At 41.2% G+C, this 17,680-nt stretch overlaps 1 protein-coding gene across 2 annotated transcripts in view; it reads left to right on the top strand.

Annotated features, from left to right (window-relative positions):
- The window catches only part of LOC141494479 (ubiquitin-conjugating enzyme E2 E2), a 338,783-nt gene that overhangs the window by 7,718 nt on the left and 313,385 nt on the right, over positions 1–17,680 (top strand). For both annotated transcript variants that reach the window (XM_074195712.1, XM_074195711.1), the window contains exon 3: positions 9,128–9,178. In XM_074195712.1, coding sequence (XP_074051813.1) covers positions 9,128–9,178 — 51 coding nt within the window. The remainder of the gene's footprint in view (positions 1–9,127; positions 9,179–17,680) is intronic.

Here is a 17,680-nt window from a genome sequence, read left to right as displayed (position 1 = left end):
TAATAAGAGAAATAATTGTCCTGGGGTTTTCTGGTTTTGGGTTCTCTTCCCATCCATTTTCTCAGAGTGATCCTGTGAGGCTACTGTTATTAGCCCCATTGTAAAGATGAGAAGACTGGGGGTAGGAGGTTAAACATCTTGTTCAGGATCATGCAGCTGCCATCTGAGGCCAGTTTCTAATTCAGCTTTTTCTGACCCTGAATCTGGTTGTTATATCCACCATATCACCTAGCTGTCATGCTTACTGCGTGCATTATACAGGATGTCCCAGAAGTCTCAGTGCGGTTTAAAACTGTTAAAGCCTCCTGGGACACCATGTCTAGAGCTCGAAAGGTTTGCAGAACACTTCATGAGTTGGAGATGATGGTTCATTGCATCACCTGTAGTGAGAAGACTCCTCGAGGGCTGTCCTTGCCAGCACCAGAGAAGAGAGCATCTCTGCACACAAAGGAAAACATGTTGAGGCTCATCAGCTTTTCTCAGCTTCTGGTTGTTTGATTATACCTTCAGTAAGGCTAGTGGCTTGTTGAGCTTTATGGCCTGCTGATCTAGACACAGCCCTGATTGAATTTTGATGAGAAAATGGATGATTTGAGGGGTCTCTCTACTAGTGTGGAGTCTCTTCTCTCTCTCTCTGACTCTTTCATATCTCTGTCTCTCTCCCCCTCCCCTCCATCTTTCTCTCTTTCTCTCTCTCTCTCTCCCTTCCCCCCTCTCTGTCTGTCTTTCTCTCTCTCTCTCTGTCTCCTCTCTCTCTCTCTCTCTCTCTCCTTTCCCCCTTCTGTCTCCTCTCTCTCTCTCTTTCTCCTCTCTCTCTGTCTCCTCTCTCTCTCTCTCTCTCTCTCTCTCTCTCTCTCTCTCTCTCTCTCTCTCTCTCTCTCTCCCTCTCCCTCTCCCTCTCCCTCTCCCTCTCCCTCTCCCTCTCCCTCCCTGTCTCTGAAATTCTGTCTGTTGGCCATGCATCTTTCACTTAGATTTACTTTGGAATGGAGGCTGTCTCTAGGAAATCCCCTTCATTCATAGACCCATATGTGGCAACGCAGTATAAGAGAACCAGGTTGGCACATTGACCAGAGTCCTAGATTGGAGCCAGGAAGACTCAGGTTCAAATTGAGGCTCAGAAATTCATTAGCTGTGGGACCCCAGACAAGTCCCTCCCTCTCCTCCTGTAAAAGGGACACCCTATTGGCTCTCCCAAATCCTTGAGGTGCCTGATCAGTCATGGAAAGTGCTCACCAAGCCAAAAGCAGCTTCACACGGGAGAGCCATTATTGACATTTATCCTCCACCTGGCCAGGCATGGGCTGCGGGCAAGCCACTGGTGCCCGGCACAGTCCCAGTCTCTAGCAAAGGGAAGGCCAGAACTAGGCACCAGTGACTCTCTCAGATTTGTGGGCCACCCGAAGCTCTTTTGCTTATGGAAGTGGGAAGAATTTTAGAGGGGTGAGTCGAGAGTCTCCAGTCAAGGTGCTGAGAGCCAGGACTCCCCTGCTGATGGGTCCATTGAGGAGCAGGGCCCTCCCTCTGGCCCATGGAAAGCAGAGTTGGCTGGTTTCCAAACCATCAGCCTTGCTTACCTGCTCTTGGAGCATTTTCTCAGGATGCCCCAAAGCAGAGGGGAAGGGGGCTGCTTCTTTGCCCTTACCCAGCCAGGGCAGGCCATAGCTGCCTTTTAGGGAGATCTTTCCAGTGGAGAGAAGTGGGCTCCTTGGATGCTAAGGGAGGCTCAGAATGTCCAAGGAGGCGACAACTGGTGACTCCGAGGGTCCTGTTGGAGCCATCCAGGCTGCTGTTTGTAGAAACCTGGGGCATCCGGGACCATGGAACACGGGGTTCAGGATATGAACTGAAAAGGTCTGGCTGGAGGGGCTTACATTCTGGGATGGGAACAGGATCTAGTTATCAGGGTTTTGTGTTAGCCCCAAACAGTCCTTGGGGCAGCATGCATTCAAGGAAAGGTGATAAAAGTTTGTGCCTTGACAAGCCAAGAAAGAACACTTTTTATTTTTACATAAAGAAATATCAGTGTTGTTTTTCTTAATATCTGGAGCGTGTGTTCTCTGGGTTTTTTCCCCTTTTATTGATTCAACTTTTGGAGGGCCCATCGTTTTAGTCTTCTGTTTTGTTATTAAGTATATAATTAATTTTAAAAAACTCATCTCTGGTTTTTTCAAATATTTTCACCTAGTAACTAGACACATGACATTTCTATGCTTGGAAGCATTCCCTTGAATTCTGGGGTTCTAGAGTTAAAAAGGAGCTTAGAGATGTCCCCTACTTCTTATTTTGTAAGAGGTAATTCTGAGGACCGAGGAATTGGTTGGGGAGAGAACTCAGTTAAAGTCAGCATACGTTTAGATTAGAACCCAAATCTAACTGGCCAGTATGCCCCATTTCCAGTTACATATCCCAAGAAGAGTAAAAATTACAGAATAAAAAAATTATGATTCACTTGTGGGGACAGTGGTAAAACCCATTCTTGACTCCAGTGCCAGATAATTTGTTCCTTGTTCAAGGGGTGGACTTCCTTTTGTTTTTCTCCATGTCCAGAATGAAGAAATGTGATTTAATTCATAATTCTTTTCAAGTTTTTGTCCTGGAGTCCCTTAATCTTCTCCTTGTAGTAACATTTCTCACCTGTTTTCATTCAAAAGATGACTGTGTAGGGTTTGTTGCAAACAGAAAAATTAAAAATAGTTTGAGCCTTATTAAATGCAAACATGAATTTGAGTCATCAAGAAATAAAACCTGCATAAGACTTTGAGGGAGAGCCCAGAGAGCTGGCCTCTGAGTCAGACCGACTGGCCTCTGACACAGAAGAGCCTCCTGAACCGAGCAAGGCTCCCAACCTGTCCGTACATGCTCCTGGGGACTCTGAATATGCAGGGCTGAAATGCATTGGGGTGGGGGGGGGGGGAGAGAGAGAGAGAGAGACAGAGAGAGAGAGAGAGAGAGAGAGAGAGAGAGAGAGAGAGAGAGAGACTCTTCTTCACTCCTGGTGGAACCTTGGGCCGGGTCAAAGGTCCTGCCAGGGCAGCTCTCCTTGGGAGTGTCCAGGCTGAGGATCACCACATCACCATCCCCAGGGCTTGGAGGCAGAGCATTATTCAGGGAGTGACTTGGGCTTTGGAATTTTTTTTTCCCCCAGAGTCTAAGCTGCCTGTCTAACCAGACAACATCCATGGATTGAATCAGCCTTGAGAATGATGTAGTTCAGCAAAAAGCACCTGCTGTGTGCCAAGCCGGCAGCTCTAGGAGCCCCTCCCCTCCTTCCTGACTGTTTTCTGCCCACACGGGCCTCCAGCCCTGCCCTCTGCCCTCACGCCCCGCCTTGCCTTGCCGTCCCAGCAGTCTGCTCGCCATCTCTGCCTGGATGTCCTTGCCCTCACCTTCAACTCAGCACATCCCAAACTCCCCTCATTATCTTCATTCTTCTTTCCCCATGCTGCCCTGCTCGCTCTGTACCTGCTCCTGCAGCCCTCCCAGCCCTCCCAGCCCTCCCCAGCTCAGTAACTCTCCATTTCTTCCTTTCGCCTTCAGCCCAAGTCTTGGGCCGTCTCTTTGGTTTTTCTCCCCTAGACCCCGTCTCTCCACTCTGACTCCAGCCGCCCTCAGCCACATCTTTGTTACCTCCAGGCTCCCAGTGTCTCCCATCACTCCCCTCCCAGCTGCCTGCTGGAGCTCTCTGACCCCTTGGCTTCCCTCTCAGAGATCTTTCAGAGGGTACCCGGTCCTCTTACATCAAGTACCTCCTTTGGAAGTCACTGTTCTTTCCCAGCCTCTTCTCCTTGGGCCCCTGGTGCGTTCTGTTTGACTCTCTTCTGGACTCTCTTCTGGTCTTTCCCTGCTTTGCTTTTCCCTGGGTCCCTTTGCTCTTGGCAGCTCCGGTGCTGGAATCCTTGGACCTCGTCTCTCTCTCCTCCCTCTCCTTCCTCAGGAAAGGTTCTCTGATGTGTCCAGCTAGAAGTCGGCCCTCTGTCTGGACAGCCCTGACCTGTCTGGGAGATTGTAAAGGTACAGGGGCTAATTTGGTTTCATCTTAAAGCTTTCCCAGGCCTGACCCGTTAATGTAGAGCATGTGCTCTTGATAAATGATCCTTAGCTCCAGGGGAGTTTTTCATACCTCTCAGGGCTTAGTATGCACATTTTAAAGAGCAAAATGATAAAGCAGTAACTAACTCGATGATATTAGGAGATCAGCAGACATAACCAGTTTTTAAATCACTCTAAGAACACAATGTGATTTCCTTTGCCCTTTGTGATTTCTGTACAGTGTGCCCACCTCTTTGCAGAGGGAAGCAGTTAGACATCCCAACTCCCCATTCCCATAGTACTTCAAGACTTTGGAATTTCCTCCCAGAAACCTGTGTGGGAGGAGGTAGGAGCCATTTATGCAACCCCATTTTACAGATGAGAAGACAGTTAAGTGACTTGACCCTAAGTTTCAAATGTAGAATTTTAACTCAATATCTTTCACTTTCAAGAAAAATGCATTCTTCCCTATTACTCTTTGCCTCATCATGAACCAGAAATAGTAATGAACATCAGTGGCAGTTCACAAACTTTGGATTTGTAAGTACTAAAAGAAGACGAATTTGTCACATATTTTCCTTAATCTGATTCTTTAGAGATTAAGGGAAATGAAGAAGTTGGTTTCCTTAAAATAATTCTTTCAGAACACTTTAGATAAAGGTCTTTGAAGAGATTGACAACACTTAACAAATGCAGGTCTTGATTAAAAACATTTTCTATTTCTAGATTGAGTGACAGCTTAAGATAGTGGATAAAACCTTGATTTTGGAGTCCAACCTAGGTCTAAGTCCTGCTGCTTCCCACCTCTCTGGGTGACTTCTCTGGGCTCTGGGCTCTTCCAAGGCTTATCTGCTTTGTTCGATGTGTCATAATCACCCAACACCAATGAAGTCACAGGGCCAGATCAACAGAACCCTGAAAAACTAAAATAAAAAAGTTGAATTTTTTAAAATAATTTTTTCCTTTTGATTTTAATACGACCTAAGGAAGAGTGAGGAACTTTTTTTTTAATTGAGGACCATTGTCCTATCAAAAAAAAATCAGTTAAGACTTCACAGGGGGAAAGAAAAGCAACTTATTTAATAGTTTAAAAAGTGAAATGGAAATCTTTCATCTGATTTTTAGTTCAGAACAGGAGATGAGAAGTATATTACCAGTCTCCTTCAGTTAATGTGAAGAGAGTCTTTTGTGAAGAGGAGAGTGCTCTAGATCAGCATCATTATCATTATTTGGACTCAGTGATTCCATTGGTCTGGGGGTCTAGGGACCTCCATCTGGGAAAGGCTCTGCATGTCTGGGCTCATCTGCCCTTACAGTCTGAAGGCTTGCCCGGAGACAGTGAGTGGTTAAGTATCCTGGATTGGGTCCACAGAAGTGGGTCAGAGGTAGAATCTGAACCCACATCTTCCTGCCTGGGGGCAGTTCTCAACCACAACATATGGCTGCTTGATTGAATAATACTACAAATAATAAACATACTTCAGTTCCATATTTTATACTACTATTCAGTAATATAGCAAAGAAGACTTTGGTTCTATATTATTGTTCTGTTATATATGTTATTCAATAATGCAACAAATAATAAAAACACTTTGGTTCTTTTTTAAGATCAGTTAAGGGGGAGAATATGGGAAAGGACAAAAATGAAAGGCGTTAAAATTGACAAATCATTGGTGGTAGTGGGAGAGGTGAGGTGTTCATAAGGTGGAGCAGAGAGGAGAAAGAAGGGGCTCGGAGGTTTGTGGAAAGCATAGTTTTGGTTCCAAGTGGTTATTTTTTCCAGCTGTGAATGCTAAAATATGTTTTCAATGCCTGTTGAGATTTCAAGGAGGGCTCCAGTAATTTAGCTCAAAATGGTTCATAGGGTTTTAGATCTGAGGATTGAGGACTTTCAAGATCTCCTAGACCAGTTGTACAAGTGTACAACATTGTTATCCAGAGAAGAAATCTGAAGAGAGCCACCTAGGGAGGAGAGACAAAGGCAAGATATGAAATGGAGTTGATTAACATTAAGAAATTTTCATCCAACTTGTTTGCCATTTTCTGATCTGTTCACATCATACTCATATATAATGATAGCTGGAACTATTCATTTATCTTAGTGGTTGGAAACCTCTGACTCCAAGGCCCATGGCTTAATTTTATCCTGCAGCTCAGAGAGCAAGTAGAATCCTAACATTTTAAGAGCTGCTTTTGTTATATTGCTCTGGTCACCATTTTGAAGGCTAGAGGCCAGTTGCCAATCATTCAGAATGGCACCTGTTCCAATTTGAGCCATTCAAGGGATCACAGGACTTTGAAATTTGCAGAGTGTGGTATTGAAGACAGAAGACAGACCTTGGAGGTAGAAAGATCTGGATCCAAGCTTTGCCTCTGACATGTGCAATTCACACTTAACTCTCTAAGATGAGGACCCCTAACCTGGGTACACAGATTTATGGATAAGCTTCAGGGGGCCTGGGAATTTGGAGGGGGGGAAAAGCTACCCCCTTATTTTTTACTAGTCTATGAATTTTTAAAAAAAGAGAAAGAAAAACTATTCTTGAGGAGAACATAGGCTTCAACAATTTGCTCAAAGGGAGAATGGTTCAAATTCCTCATTCAAATTCTAATTTATAGGTCAAGGGCTGACCTGTCATTGATGAAAGAAATTTCCATCCTGGGAGTTCTCCTCACCAATAAAATCACAAGTCTGCATTTGTCATCTCCTCATCCAAAAATCACATCACTAATTTAGAACAGGAAGGAACTTTAGAAATCATCTAATTGATAGTCTTGCCATTTCAGAACAAATGCTTTTTAAAAAAATATCAAATTGTGCTTCATGGCTGTGAACCATTATTTTCCCAAACTAAAAACCCAATTTGTCTTGGTTGCTCATTGAAGGGGAATAAATAGTGGAAGCAGTTTAAAATCTTTTGGGGAATTTTTGAATTAATTTGTAAAACATAAGAAAATCTCTCCAGCACACTTTCTGGGCACTTTCTGATATTTTTGATTTATTTGACCATATCCTCAAAGAGTCAGAAAAATCTTGTGGGTTCTGAGGTTTGATTCTGCCCTCTAGAGAGTCCCAACTATCATCAATTGAGGTCAATGTCCTGTGGTACTTTGGTCTGAGGATCATCTCCAAGGCCTTTGCAACCTTTTCTCTGCCTGTAGTCACACCCCAATGTGAACTAGAGAAAGTGTGTTACCAAAATGGAACTATTTTCAGTTAGGGCAGCTTTAGGATTTTGCCTTCATAGCACAGTTTTGACTTTGAGGTGAAAATAGTGACAGCCTCAACCTTACCTCATCTTTTACCTCCCAAAGGATTTAAAAGTAGGAGTGAAATAAAGAATTCTGAACCAAGACACTGAGGTGGGAGTAGAGTGGGATGGGAAAAATGCTATGACTACCTTTAGAAAATGATTTTTGTTGTTTTTTTCACTCTCAAGACAATTATCTCCAAACTATAGAAGAAAAGACCAGTAATATTCTCTCTCTCTCTCTCTCTCTCTCTCTCTCTCTCTCTCTCTCTCTCTCTCTCTCCAAATAGAGGCAATGTTTCTGCATTTCTAAGTATCAGAATTGTAATTGTAATATTTATTATGGGGTAGAAAAAATCCAAGAAAAGAGATAATAGCATACCTAACTCCATTTTACTTATGAAATAACTGAGACTCAGAGTAAAAAGTTGCATAGAAGAGCAGTGTTTTGAATGCTTTGTGGGTTTTTTTGTTTGTTTTTCTTTTTGAGCCAGAGGTTAAGGTGAGTGGGATGGGCAAATGGTTGGGGGAAGGTACTGGGTAAGCATATTTAAAATTTATCTAGTGTATCTAAAAAAGAGTGAAAGGGATGGATTTTACCTTTTTAGGGAAAATGGGCCTTGACGTGTTGTCAAGGGAAAAATATTCCCCTTTTAAAAATGGTCTAATATATCTTAGGTTCCTCTTTGTCTCAGAAGACATAAAAGGCATCGACTCTGCTCTCTGAGATATTTTTCCTTTACTTTCAGAATTCTGTGTTGATAGCCCTCATCAGAGTAATGCTTGCCATGTGTTCATACGGTCATTTCAAGTTATCCTGGCTAACAAGGGGAGAAATAGTGATTAAAAGGAAAACCAAACCTCAGCATCTAACTGCCACATGAGTCAGCGAGATGCTGAAACAGGGAGGGAGACACAAGGGGACTGACAGGCATCGGTTTCACTTCCTCCACAAGCCGCTTCCTGGGATGCGACTTTATATTAGTAATAATGTAGATAGAGGATGGATAAGTGATGATAGATCGTTAGCTGGACGGAGGCATGTACCCAAAGAAAGACAGTGTGATGCAGTTCACATGGACTTGCAAAGTCAGTTCTCCATTCTATCCCTTTTCCCCTCCTTATGTGATGGGTATTGATAAGGATTTCTTAGAATAAACTTCTAGTTCACAGCACTTTCTGATATCAGAAAGAATCAGTTATGCTTAGGGCATGCTCCTGGACTCAGTGAGTCTAATCAGAGTATTTGATTCTGATTTTGATCAGGTTGTCTTCACCTTCTATGTGTAGTCATTCAAATGGAAATCTGAACTTTATCTGACTTACAAATTCTGCAAAAGGAAGTTTTCAGTTTAAAACCTCCAATTGAGCTTATGCTATTCACGGATTTGCTGTGTGCTTTTAGCACACTTCTCTTGATTAGGGCTCATCTCAAAGCTAAATTGCTTGGTGGCTTAACCTGGAGTCCTCTTAGAGATGAATGACAGCAATTTCACTTCTATAAAGTTGATATTTAAATTGAACAAAAGATACATAAAGGGAAACTGAGTTCTCAGAAATTTCTACTTAAATAAGAGTTAAGTACTACTAAGAACAGGACCTATCTCGTATCCCTAACACAGCTTCACGTGGCGCCTCCTCTACTAGGTTGCGGTAATTGAATTGAAGTACTCTGAAGACCAAAGATGTGGGAATGGCATGGAGAGAAGGGGATTGACTTTAATTACTGAAAACTTATGCTTAAAATTTAATATGAATGAAAATGGGCATTTTCATTAATTTGATAGCTGTTAATGAAGAAAAGTACTTAGCTTAATACCATTTTCTCTCTTGTCTTTTTAAAGAATTCAGAAAGAACTTGCGGAAATAACATTGGATCCTCCTCCAAACTGTAGGTAAGTTGAAGTGGATTTTCTTTCATTTTGGAGCTTGTGACTGAAGATGTATTTGAAGCGATCTGGAGTTCAGAGTCTGTTATTGTCTCGACCTCATTAACTGGACAACATCATTTTGATGCAGAAAAACTGTAGGAACTATTGTTTTCTGCATAGAGATGGAATATTCTGCAAGGCTGGTTGTGTTGATAGAAGTTGCTAAAAATAGGGTGAGGTAATAAGGATAAGATAATAGAATTGCAACATGACAGTTTGAATCATCTTTTAGTGGTGAGTGTGATAAGGCTCTGAGCAATTTCTGTGCTATGATGAAAGAATACTGATTTGGTAACAGTAGCTAAATAATATGTATTTGATCATTAATTAAGTGGGAAATTCAGTGTTGAACATGGAAATATGGGAAAATTTTGGTATTTTCCCCTTGTGTAATTGGTTTTTTTTCTGACTGTTGGTTCTGACTTTATATGAATGCTTCTAGGAAGTGATAGAGATTTGATTGAAAGTGATCTCTGACCACAAGCACTTGATTTTTAGATAAACATTTACTTATATGGACTGAAGTGTGCTGGCTTTGAAACGATGAACAACATAGAGGTACACAGAGAAATGAGGCAAGGGGAGAGGGGGGGAGAACCTTCTATATGGGCTCTGGCTTGGCTGTTTGAAGATGACTATTTCAGGACATTTATTTCTATTTTGATATAAGGTCAGTGTTCCAACTGGGTCAGCATTGAGTTCGGATGCTTTAAGATGCCTCTCATGAGGAAAAATCGGACTAAATAAAGGGATGTCTCCAAAATCACATGCCATTGGACTTGATTCTTTGGTATGATGTCATATTGCTTTCCATATTCTCAGTGGATCACTATAAAAGCAAAATCAGAAACTATTAATAAAAGAGAGATGCTGAAAGATAGCTATCTTTATAGTTTGTTCAGTTGACAATAGCATGCCCATAAGGAAATGGTTCTGATGCGGCTTTTAGGTGCAGGTGCTTAGAGAGGAAAGCACTGTCTATAGCAGAGGTTTGCAAAGTTGTATGCAATGAGTATTTTAGCCAGTTAGGGCAAACACTTCTTTGCTAGATAAGATGGTTTAATATCTATCTACTCCTTTCTATTATACTCACAGCTGGTCTCATCACAGCTATTACAAAGAGTTTTACTTTAGGTACTGATGATGATTAGTAGATTGATAAGTATAAAACACCAGCCTGTTGGGAAGAATTCATAACTGGAATTGTTTGAACTTAAGCTGAGACCCATAGTTCTTACAATAGCTTTAATTTGTTTTGGGTTTTTGAATCCTTTCCCTTTGACACCAAGTCATATATTGTGGTAGTGATTTTTTTTTTAATCACATCTCAACTGATCATTAAAATTTTATAAAAACTTCCCTTTAACAACCAAAATGGTAAATTTGTCAGCTATATACTTGACATTCTTTGCTGCAACTTTGATGCCAAAGATCATGAGGGTCATTTATTGTACATTAGAAACTCCCTTAGCAAAATTGATCAATTGTGTTGGAATGGTTTGCTTCAGCTGAATAGTTGGGAAATGAAGTTCAGGCAAAATGATTATAATCCGTCTGATCATTGCCCAGTGATATGATTGGCCTTTTTTTTTTAAGATTGTGGATAATTTTATATGTCTTTGACTTAGTTACAAATAACATTTAAGTTTTTTGTGACCAATACTACAGCTGGCATGAAATCTCAGGAGGTTGAGGCATGAAATTACCTAAGAGTTGTTATTCACTTATATAAAATAATTCCCCTTATTGAAGGGGAAAAAACTGTTGTCATGTTCAAAGTAGAAAGCTGCTTAAAAACTGCATCAAATCTAAGTGACTGAACTTGGAAGCCATTACTCTTTTGAAGGTGATCTTAGCTGGCACGAGAAGTTTATGGTTTCACTGCTATTTTAATTAATAGCTTACATTTATATGGTGTTTCAAGATTTTCACTGCACTTGTGCAAGCATTGTTTCGTTTGATTCCCCCCCCCCCCCCCCCCAGGAGGCAGGACCTTTTCCTGTATTATCTCCATTTTACAGACTAGGAAAGGGAAGTTCAGAGATGGTGGTGAATGGCACATTGGTCACACAGCCAGGATTTGGTGGAGGCAGAAATTTGACTTGGGTCTTTCTGAATTCACAGGTAGTGCTGGGCATGCCTGTCTAGAACAGAAAGGCCCTTGGGGTTGAACTCTATAAAATGAGGAAAATCCACAGGAGATTTGGTTTTTAAGTAAACAAACAATATATATATATATATATGCATATATATATATAAGAACCACCCAGACAGTAACTTGCCTACTCAAGAGATTTGTCAAGGAAATCCATTAACTGTTTGGAAAACTGGCAGGTTACCAGGAGCAGCTGAATTTGCCTGCTCTGGGTTTGGCTGGTTCTTCAGGGTCAGCCCCAAAATAGTTGTCTGAGCTGGGTCATAAGGAGGTCAGAGTCATTTGCCATTCCTGTGGTGCTTCCAAATGACAAAGGCATTGGGGACTCTTATGGAAGGGGTGAATTTGGATTTCTCCATATGTGCTTCTGATCCAAAACATAAATTCCTGTTGTTGACTGTAGTGTTTGGATAATTTGGAGTCAAATATTTGACTGTCTTTTGTAAATGTTCGTGTCTCAATTTCAGTGAAAATGTAGTTCCTGTCTTTGGAATAAATGTTTAAATTGCGTCTTGTTTGTCTGATTGGCCCAAGTAGGGCTTGACTGTCGGGACTTGATTTGCACTACTTTCACAGCACAGCCTAGAGAATATAATGGATGAGTTTGAAAAAGAAATCTCATGCAAAAGAGGATCTGCCTGATAGGAGATTTTAGAGTTTCTTCCTTGGTTATAAACCATGAAGCGTGTCAGGATTCAGGAGAAGCTCACTGCAAAATTAAAAGGAGGCTGCTGTTACAGGTCCATGTTCTATGCTGGCTATCTGAGAGGATGTCGAAGAGGACCTCGGTGGGGTCCAGTTGGAGAAAGGAGGGGGATGGGAAGAGTGCAGTGGAAACGGGGAACTGGAATCTCTTCCACATTTAGTCATCTCCAGCAAATGCATGGTAGCTCTTTAAGGCTTGGCCTAGATCAGATTGGAGGCTCAGCCACCTCTGTTGACTTGGCATTTATTTATGCTTGGAAATTTAATTTAGTTAGCATATATTAAGTGACTTGCAATATGCAAGCTGTTTACTAGACACTGGGGAGGTAAAGATAAAAAAGGACAGGGATCTCCTGCTTCCCACAGATTTACATTCTAAAAGGAGAGAAAATCAAATAACTTCAAGTAGAAAACCCAGGATTAAAGACCCCAAGGATCCCTTAATTCAACCTCCTAATTTGAGACCCAATGTGAAGTGACTTACCCAAGGTCACACCAGGGGCAGAGTGAAGAGCTGATTTAGCCCTATGACTGTTCCCCTACACAATGCCTCAAGGGAAAGTTTAGAAGGAAGAAAATGTCTTTAAAAGTTGAAGTTTGAGAGAGGGTAGAGAGAAGTCAGCATCAACTCCTCTTCTATGGCCTCAGTTTGGAGTACGTAAAGTGCTTTTCTCCTCCAGTCTTGGAAAAAGAGGATCAGAGAGGGTCATCCCGCCAGTTCCCATTAGGCTCTTCTGGGAGTGTCACTCTCCTGACTCGAAGGCCACTCAGATTTCCAGGGCGACATTGAGTAAGAACGTTTTGGCGTCTGGGAGATCACCTTGCACTTCTGTCTCAGATTCTTCACTAATAAAGTGAGGCAGGCAGTGCTTCTTTGCATCCTGGGGTTCCACGTAGCTTCATATTATTAATAATAATTATAATTAATATTTATGTAGCATGGTAAGACCTCTTTTGATCCTCACAACAGCCCTGTGAGGCAAGTGCTCTTATTGTTCCTCGTTTTCCAGCTGAGGAAACTGAAGCAGAAAGGTCAAAGTCATTTGCCTGGTATCACCCACCTAATGTCTGAGTTTGAGCTGGACTCCAGGTCCAGCCTCCTCTCCCTGTGCCAGCTTTGGACAAAAAGCCTGTCTAGACTATGCTAATTGCAACCGCTTGAAATGATTGTTGAAATGTTGGTCTTCTTGATTTACTCATGATCAAGTGTTAGGGTTAGTAAGTTGGAAATCAAATAATGACTCTCTCATCCTGGGTCAGTCTCTTAAAATTTCAGGGCCCCAGGTTACCCTTTAAGACTGGAAATATTAACCTCTGTCTTGAACCTGTGGAAAGACTCTCCACACCTGGAATTCTTCACAGCCAAGGAAATCACATATGTAGATAATTGTTTTTAATAGTCAGTAAAATGAATATTCCCTTTACAGAACTAATTATGAACCAAAATATCTTCAGAATTTCATCTTTTCAGATTTCTGGTTCAGCAGGTTATTTGTACTTTTTCTACTAGGTGGATCTTAAATATTATTTAGACTATGAGAGGTTTTCTCTTCTGATCTAAAGTTCTCGATAATCTAGATAAGAGACTCGATTTACAAAATTATAGGACATCTAGACATATTTCCATTTATAATGAAATTTGACATAGGCTCAGAATTTTCTAGAAACGGAAAAACATTCTTTTATTCACATCCTGTATGTGACTGATGGCAAAAGTATCATCTCTGAGTTAATATAGAAATGAATGTCTTCTTCTGTTTCGGAGTGCTGAGTTCTAATACTGCTATATGACTGTAACTGTCAGAACTGGGATTAGCTGTCAGTGACACAAAACTCTTTAAAAAAGGGCATCAGTCATTTCTGGAAATAATCTATATATTAAAACAAAGAAAAAACAAAATTAACCCCAAACACTTGATACAATGACTGACTGCATCCGTTTTGCTCCAGAATCCTCTCTGTTGCCTTGAAATGAGGAAGGAAGAGTACAGTAACCTGTTTTTCAAGGACATTATTGGTTCTCAGGTACTCAAGAGTTCTCCTTTGAAGAACTTTTATTCTTGAAAGAGAGGATGAACTGGACAGGGACAAGTTCTGGAATCTGATCCAGGACTTCTGAAAGTGATTATTTCTGGGTTAAATTCTTGTCCAAAGGACAGATTCCACGAACTCATGATGGCTTCTTAGATCCAGTGCTTTGAGGAGCCTTTGAGATCCCCCATGTCCAGTTACCTTACTTTTGCAGATGAAGAAACTGAGTCTCAGCAAGGTTAAGTTAAGACTTGATGATTACATTGTGGTAATTGGCAGAGTTGGAATTTGAACTTGGGTTTTTAAGTGCCAACTTGATGTTTTTTCTCCTCATTGAGGTGTTGGCACTACAGTGAAAAAACACCCTCCACCTGTCTCTCCTGTTCACTTGGGAGAAATAAGACTATACAAAGCTAACCTATGACCTTCCCTCTCCAGCTCTGCTCACAGTTTGGTTTGTATCTCTCAAGCCCATTTGTAAGGGTGTGTGTCTGTGTGGGGGGCTCTCTGGGTCTAGACTGTCAGGGTCTGGGGGGCAAGATCAGGTTAGATCCATTTGGGGTTTGGGCCCCAGCCCCAAAGCAGGGCTGGGCCCAGGTGCATCCTCCGTGTTTGTTGCAGGCTATCAGAGGAGGAAGGGAAAGAAGCCTGAGGAAAAGTGCTACCCCAGACCTTGGCAGGCTTCACCTCTGCAGTTTTACTTCTTGCCATTTTAACCTGGCCATTTGGCTTCATTTGAAGCAAGAATGTGTCCTGTAACCAGGATTGTCTATCCCCCACCAGTAAAGGAAATATCTCTTAGAGAATCTAGAGAGAAAATGGGGGGGGGGGGTGTTCTGCTTTTCCATGATCTCTGGCCACACAGGGTGATTACAAAGGCTAAACAAACCAAGTCTCCTGAAAACCAAGGCTTTTCCCACCAGCCCCAGGCTGCTTCCCTTTTCTTCCTTTCTAGGTATGTGGCTTTTTTCTAAGGGTTGAGAGTCAGTTTAGGGAAAGCCTCCTTCCAGTTAAATTGTCACCCATACTCCCATATGATTCAGTGAAAATGAAAGCTTGCTCTTTCATTTGAAAAAAGTCCTTGGAAGTAAGGTTTGATCTGAGTGGTGGGAAAGAGGAGAAACCAGTGAATCCCAATTTGGGATTGTTTTGGGGTTTGGGGCCATTTTTGGATTGTCTGGCTACTCTTTTTTGCTGACTCAGAGACATTGGACTTGGAATCAGGAAACCTGCGCTCAAATCTAGACTTAGAGCCTCACAAGCCACTTAACATTTGTCTGCCTCAGTTTCCTCATCTGAAAATAGCTCTCTTTGAGGGTTGTGAGGACAAATAAGATATTTTAAAAGGACTTTGTTAACCTTAAAGTGATATATAATATATGTATATATGTACATATATACATATTGCACACACATGTGTATATACATATATATATATATGTTTAAGCTCACTATTATACTGGAGTGGATAATTGAGTGCTAACTTTGTTTCCAGTGACTGCCAGAATACTGAAAAGTTATGAGAAGCTTTACTGTACTACCAGCTAATCTCTTTTTATGTACAAATCTTAATCTCAGCATTAAAAAATTCGAGGTTTGAATTACTCCCATCTCTCTCCTTCACTAACAACATGAGTAATTGAGGATTTTTTTTCTTGGCTCCTCTGGATTTTTTACTCCAGCAGCAGGATTTGGTGGTTTGTAGCCTCCATCAAGACAAAGGTTTATGTAACAACAGGACCTTTGAAATGGCCCTGGAAATGCATTAAATACTTTCAGTGTGTCTTCTGAAACCCTAATGGGGAAGTGGGTTCTTCTCTGATGACAGCCATCCATCCAAGGAAGATGCTTTCAAAAGCTTTACGTGGAGAACACAATGCTTCACCACCCGCCAGCTCCTCTTTGGAGTTGGGCCAGTGAGAAGAGGCCTAGCCTTGTGACTGAAGCTTTCACTGGGCTTCTTCCCTTACCCTTGAATGGACTCCCTTGAGCAGGAAAAACTAGACTGTATCTCTATCATTATCCTCTTCCAGAGAAAAGATTAGATACTCAGGAATGACCTACTATGTGTCTCTCATATGTGTGTGTGTTAAGACAAGTGAAGACTTGTATTTAATTTTATTTGTCAAATCAACATTCTGATACCAAATATTTTACTCTTTTCATTGGGATGTAACAGTAGGAAAAAATGTTTTGGATTAACATCTACAAGTTAAATTACTCCAAAATGTAGATAGGTAACTAGATAAATGAGAGAGAGAGAGAGAGAGAGAGAGAGAATGAATGAATTAGAATATGAATGGAAGAGATTAGAACCTTTTACATCTTCTCCCTCAATGTTCACTTAAAGTAATTTCACTGAAGGAATTGGAGGGGGAGGTAGTTGTTGTTTGGGAGGGTGAAGGTGGGGAGGCTATTTCTGGCTTTTACATTGGTCTGTCTTTTTCAACAAATAGACTGATATGTATTGAGCTCATGGATACACCTGCTGGGGCTATGCCCCTGAGAGAACTGACTTATTTCCAGTGACTGTAGCACTCAGACATTTACTGTTCATCACTGTCAACTTTTCCCCTGGGGGGAAAAAAGAAACATGCTTGGAGAAGTTGGTTAAAAGCTTAGAATCGTTCTTTACTTTTTTATTTCAATATATAATGGATGAGTTTTTATAATATCTGCTTTTTGCCCTAGATTTGAAAATATTTATTTTATAATAAAAGAATGCTAAGTGATAAAATGGATTTAGTGTCTGTTTTCTTGGGGTCTTGACATTTTATCCCTTCTTTTTTTCCCCTGCCACTTTAAGAATTGAGCAGAGAATGTGTCTGAAAAGCATAAATTAAATGATCATGCTGGGATTATATTTTATAATAGCATCAACAGAATATTTTATCACTTATGTTAGCTGGCCCAGTTTTATAACTGGTTATTATTTCAGATTTATTACCCCAAGCACTTTGGATAGAAAGTGTCAAGTTACTTTCTCAAACATAATCTTTTAATTCCTTCCTCTGTTTTATCTATTAAGAAGATAGGAACCTTTTCTTTTGAACACCCCCAAAATTTCCCTAGTCCTGCTTGCATATTTTTTTGATTCCCCCAAGGCCTGGCCCATAGTAGGTACTTCATAATTGCTTCTGGCTCAGTTGACTCTGAGGTCCTGATTTTAATGATAGGAATTTACTCTCAGTCCACCCTTGCAGCCTTCCCACAAGATTTCATGAATGGCTGTGGTCACAAAAATTCATTACCAGAGGGGCCAGCCTTTCAGCAGCTAGACTCCCCAAATTGTGTCTCTCCCTTCTCCCTCCTCCCCGTCCTCTCTTTTTTCCCTCACTCTTCTTCCTCCCTCTTCCTTTCTTTCTCCCCTCTTCCATTTTCCCTCTTCAACCTCTCCTCACACCCCTTGTGTCCTCTTTGTTCTTTCCTCTTCAAAAAGAAAGATCCAGCTTATGCATTTCTTACTCCAGCTTCTTTCCATCTGAGCCAACTTTGTATTCTTAATAGCCAATTCTCACCATTCCCGGATCCCATATTTCAAATTGCTAAAGTTTATTTGAAATCCCAGATTCAAT

This window comes from Macrotis lagotis, chromosome 7 (genome assembly GCF_037893015.1).
Source record: "Macrotis lagotis isolate mMagLag1 chromosome 7, bilby.v1.9.chrom.fasta, whole genome shotgun sequence".
Taxonomy (NCBI): Eukaryota; Metazoa; Chordata; class Mammalia; order Peramelemorphia; family Peramelidae; genus Macrotis; species Macrotis lagotis.
The sequence above is the reverse complement of the archived record's forward strand: the minus strand, read 5'-3'. Positions and strand labels throughout refer to the sequence as shown.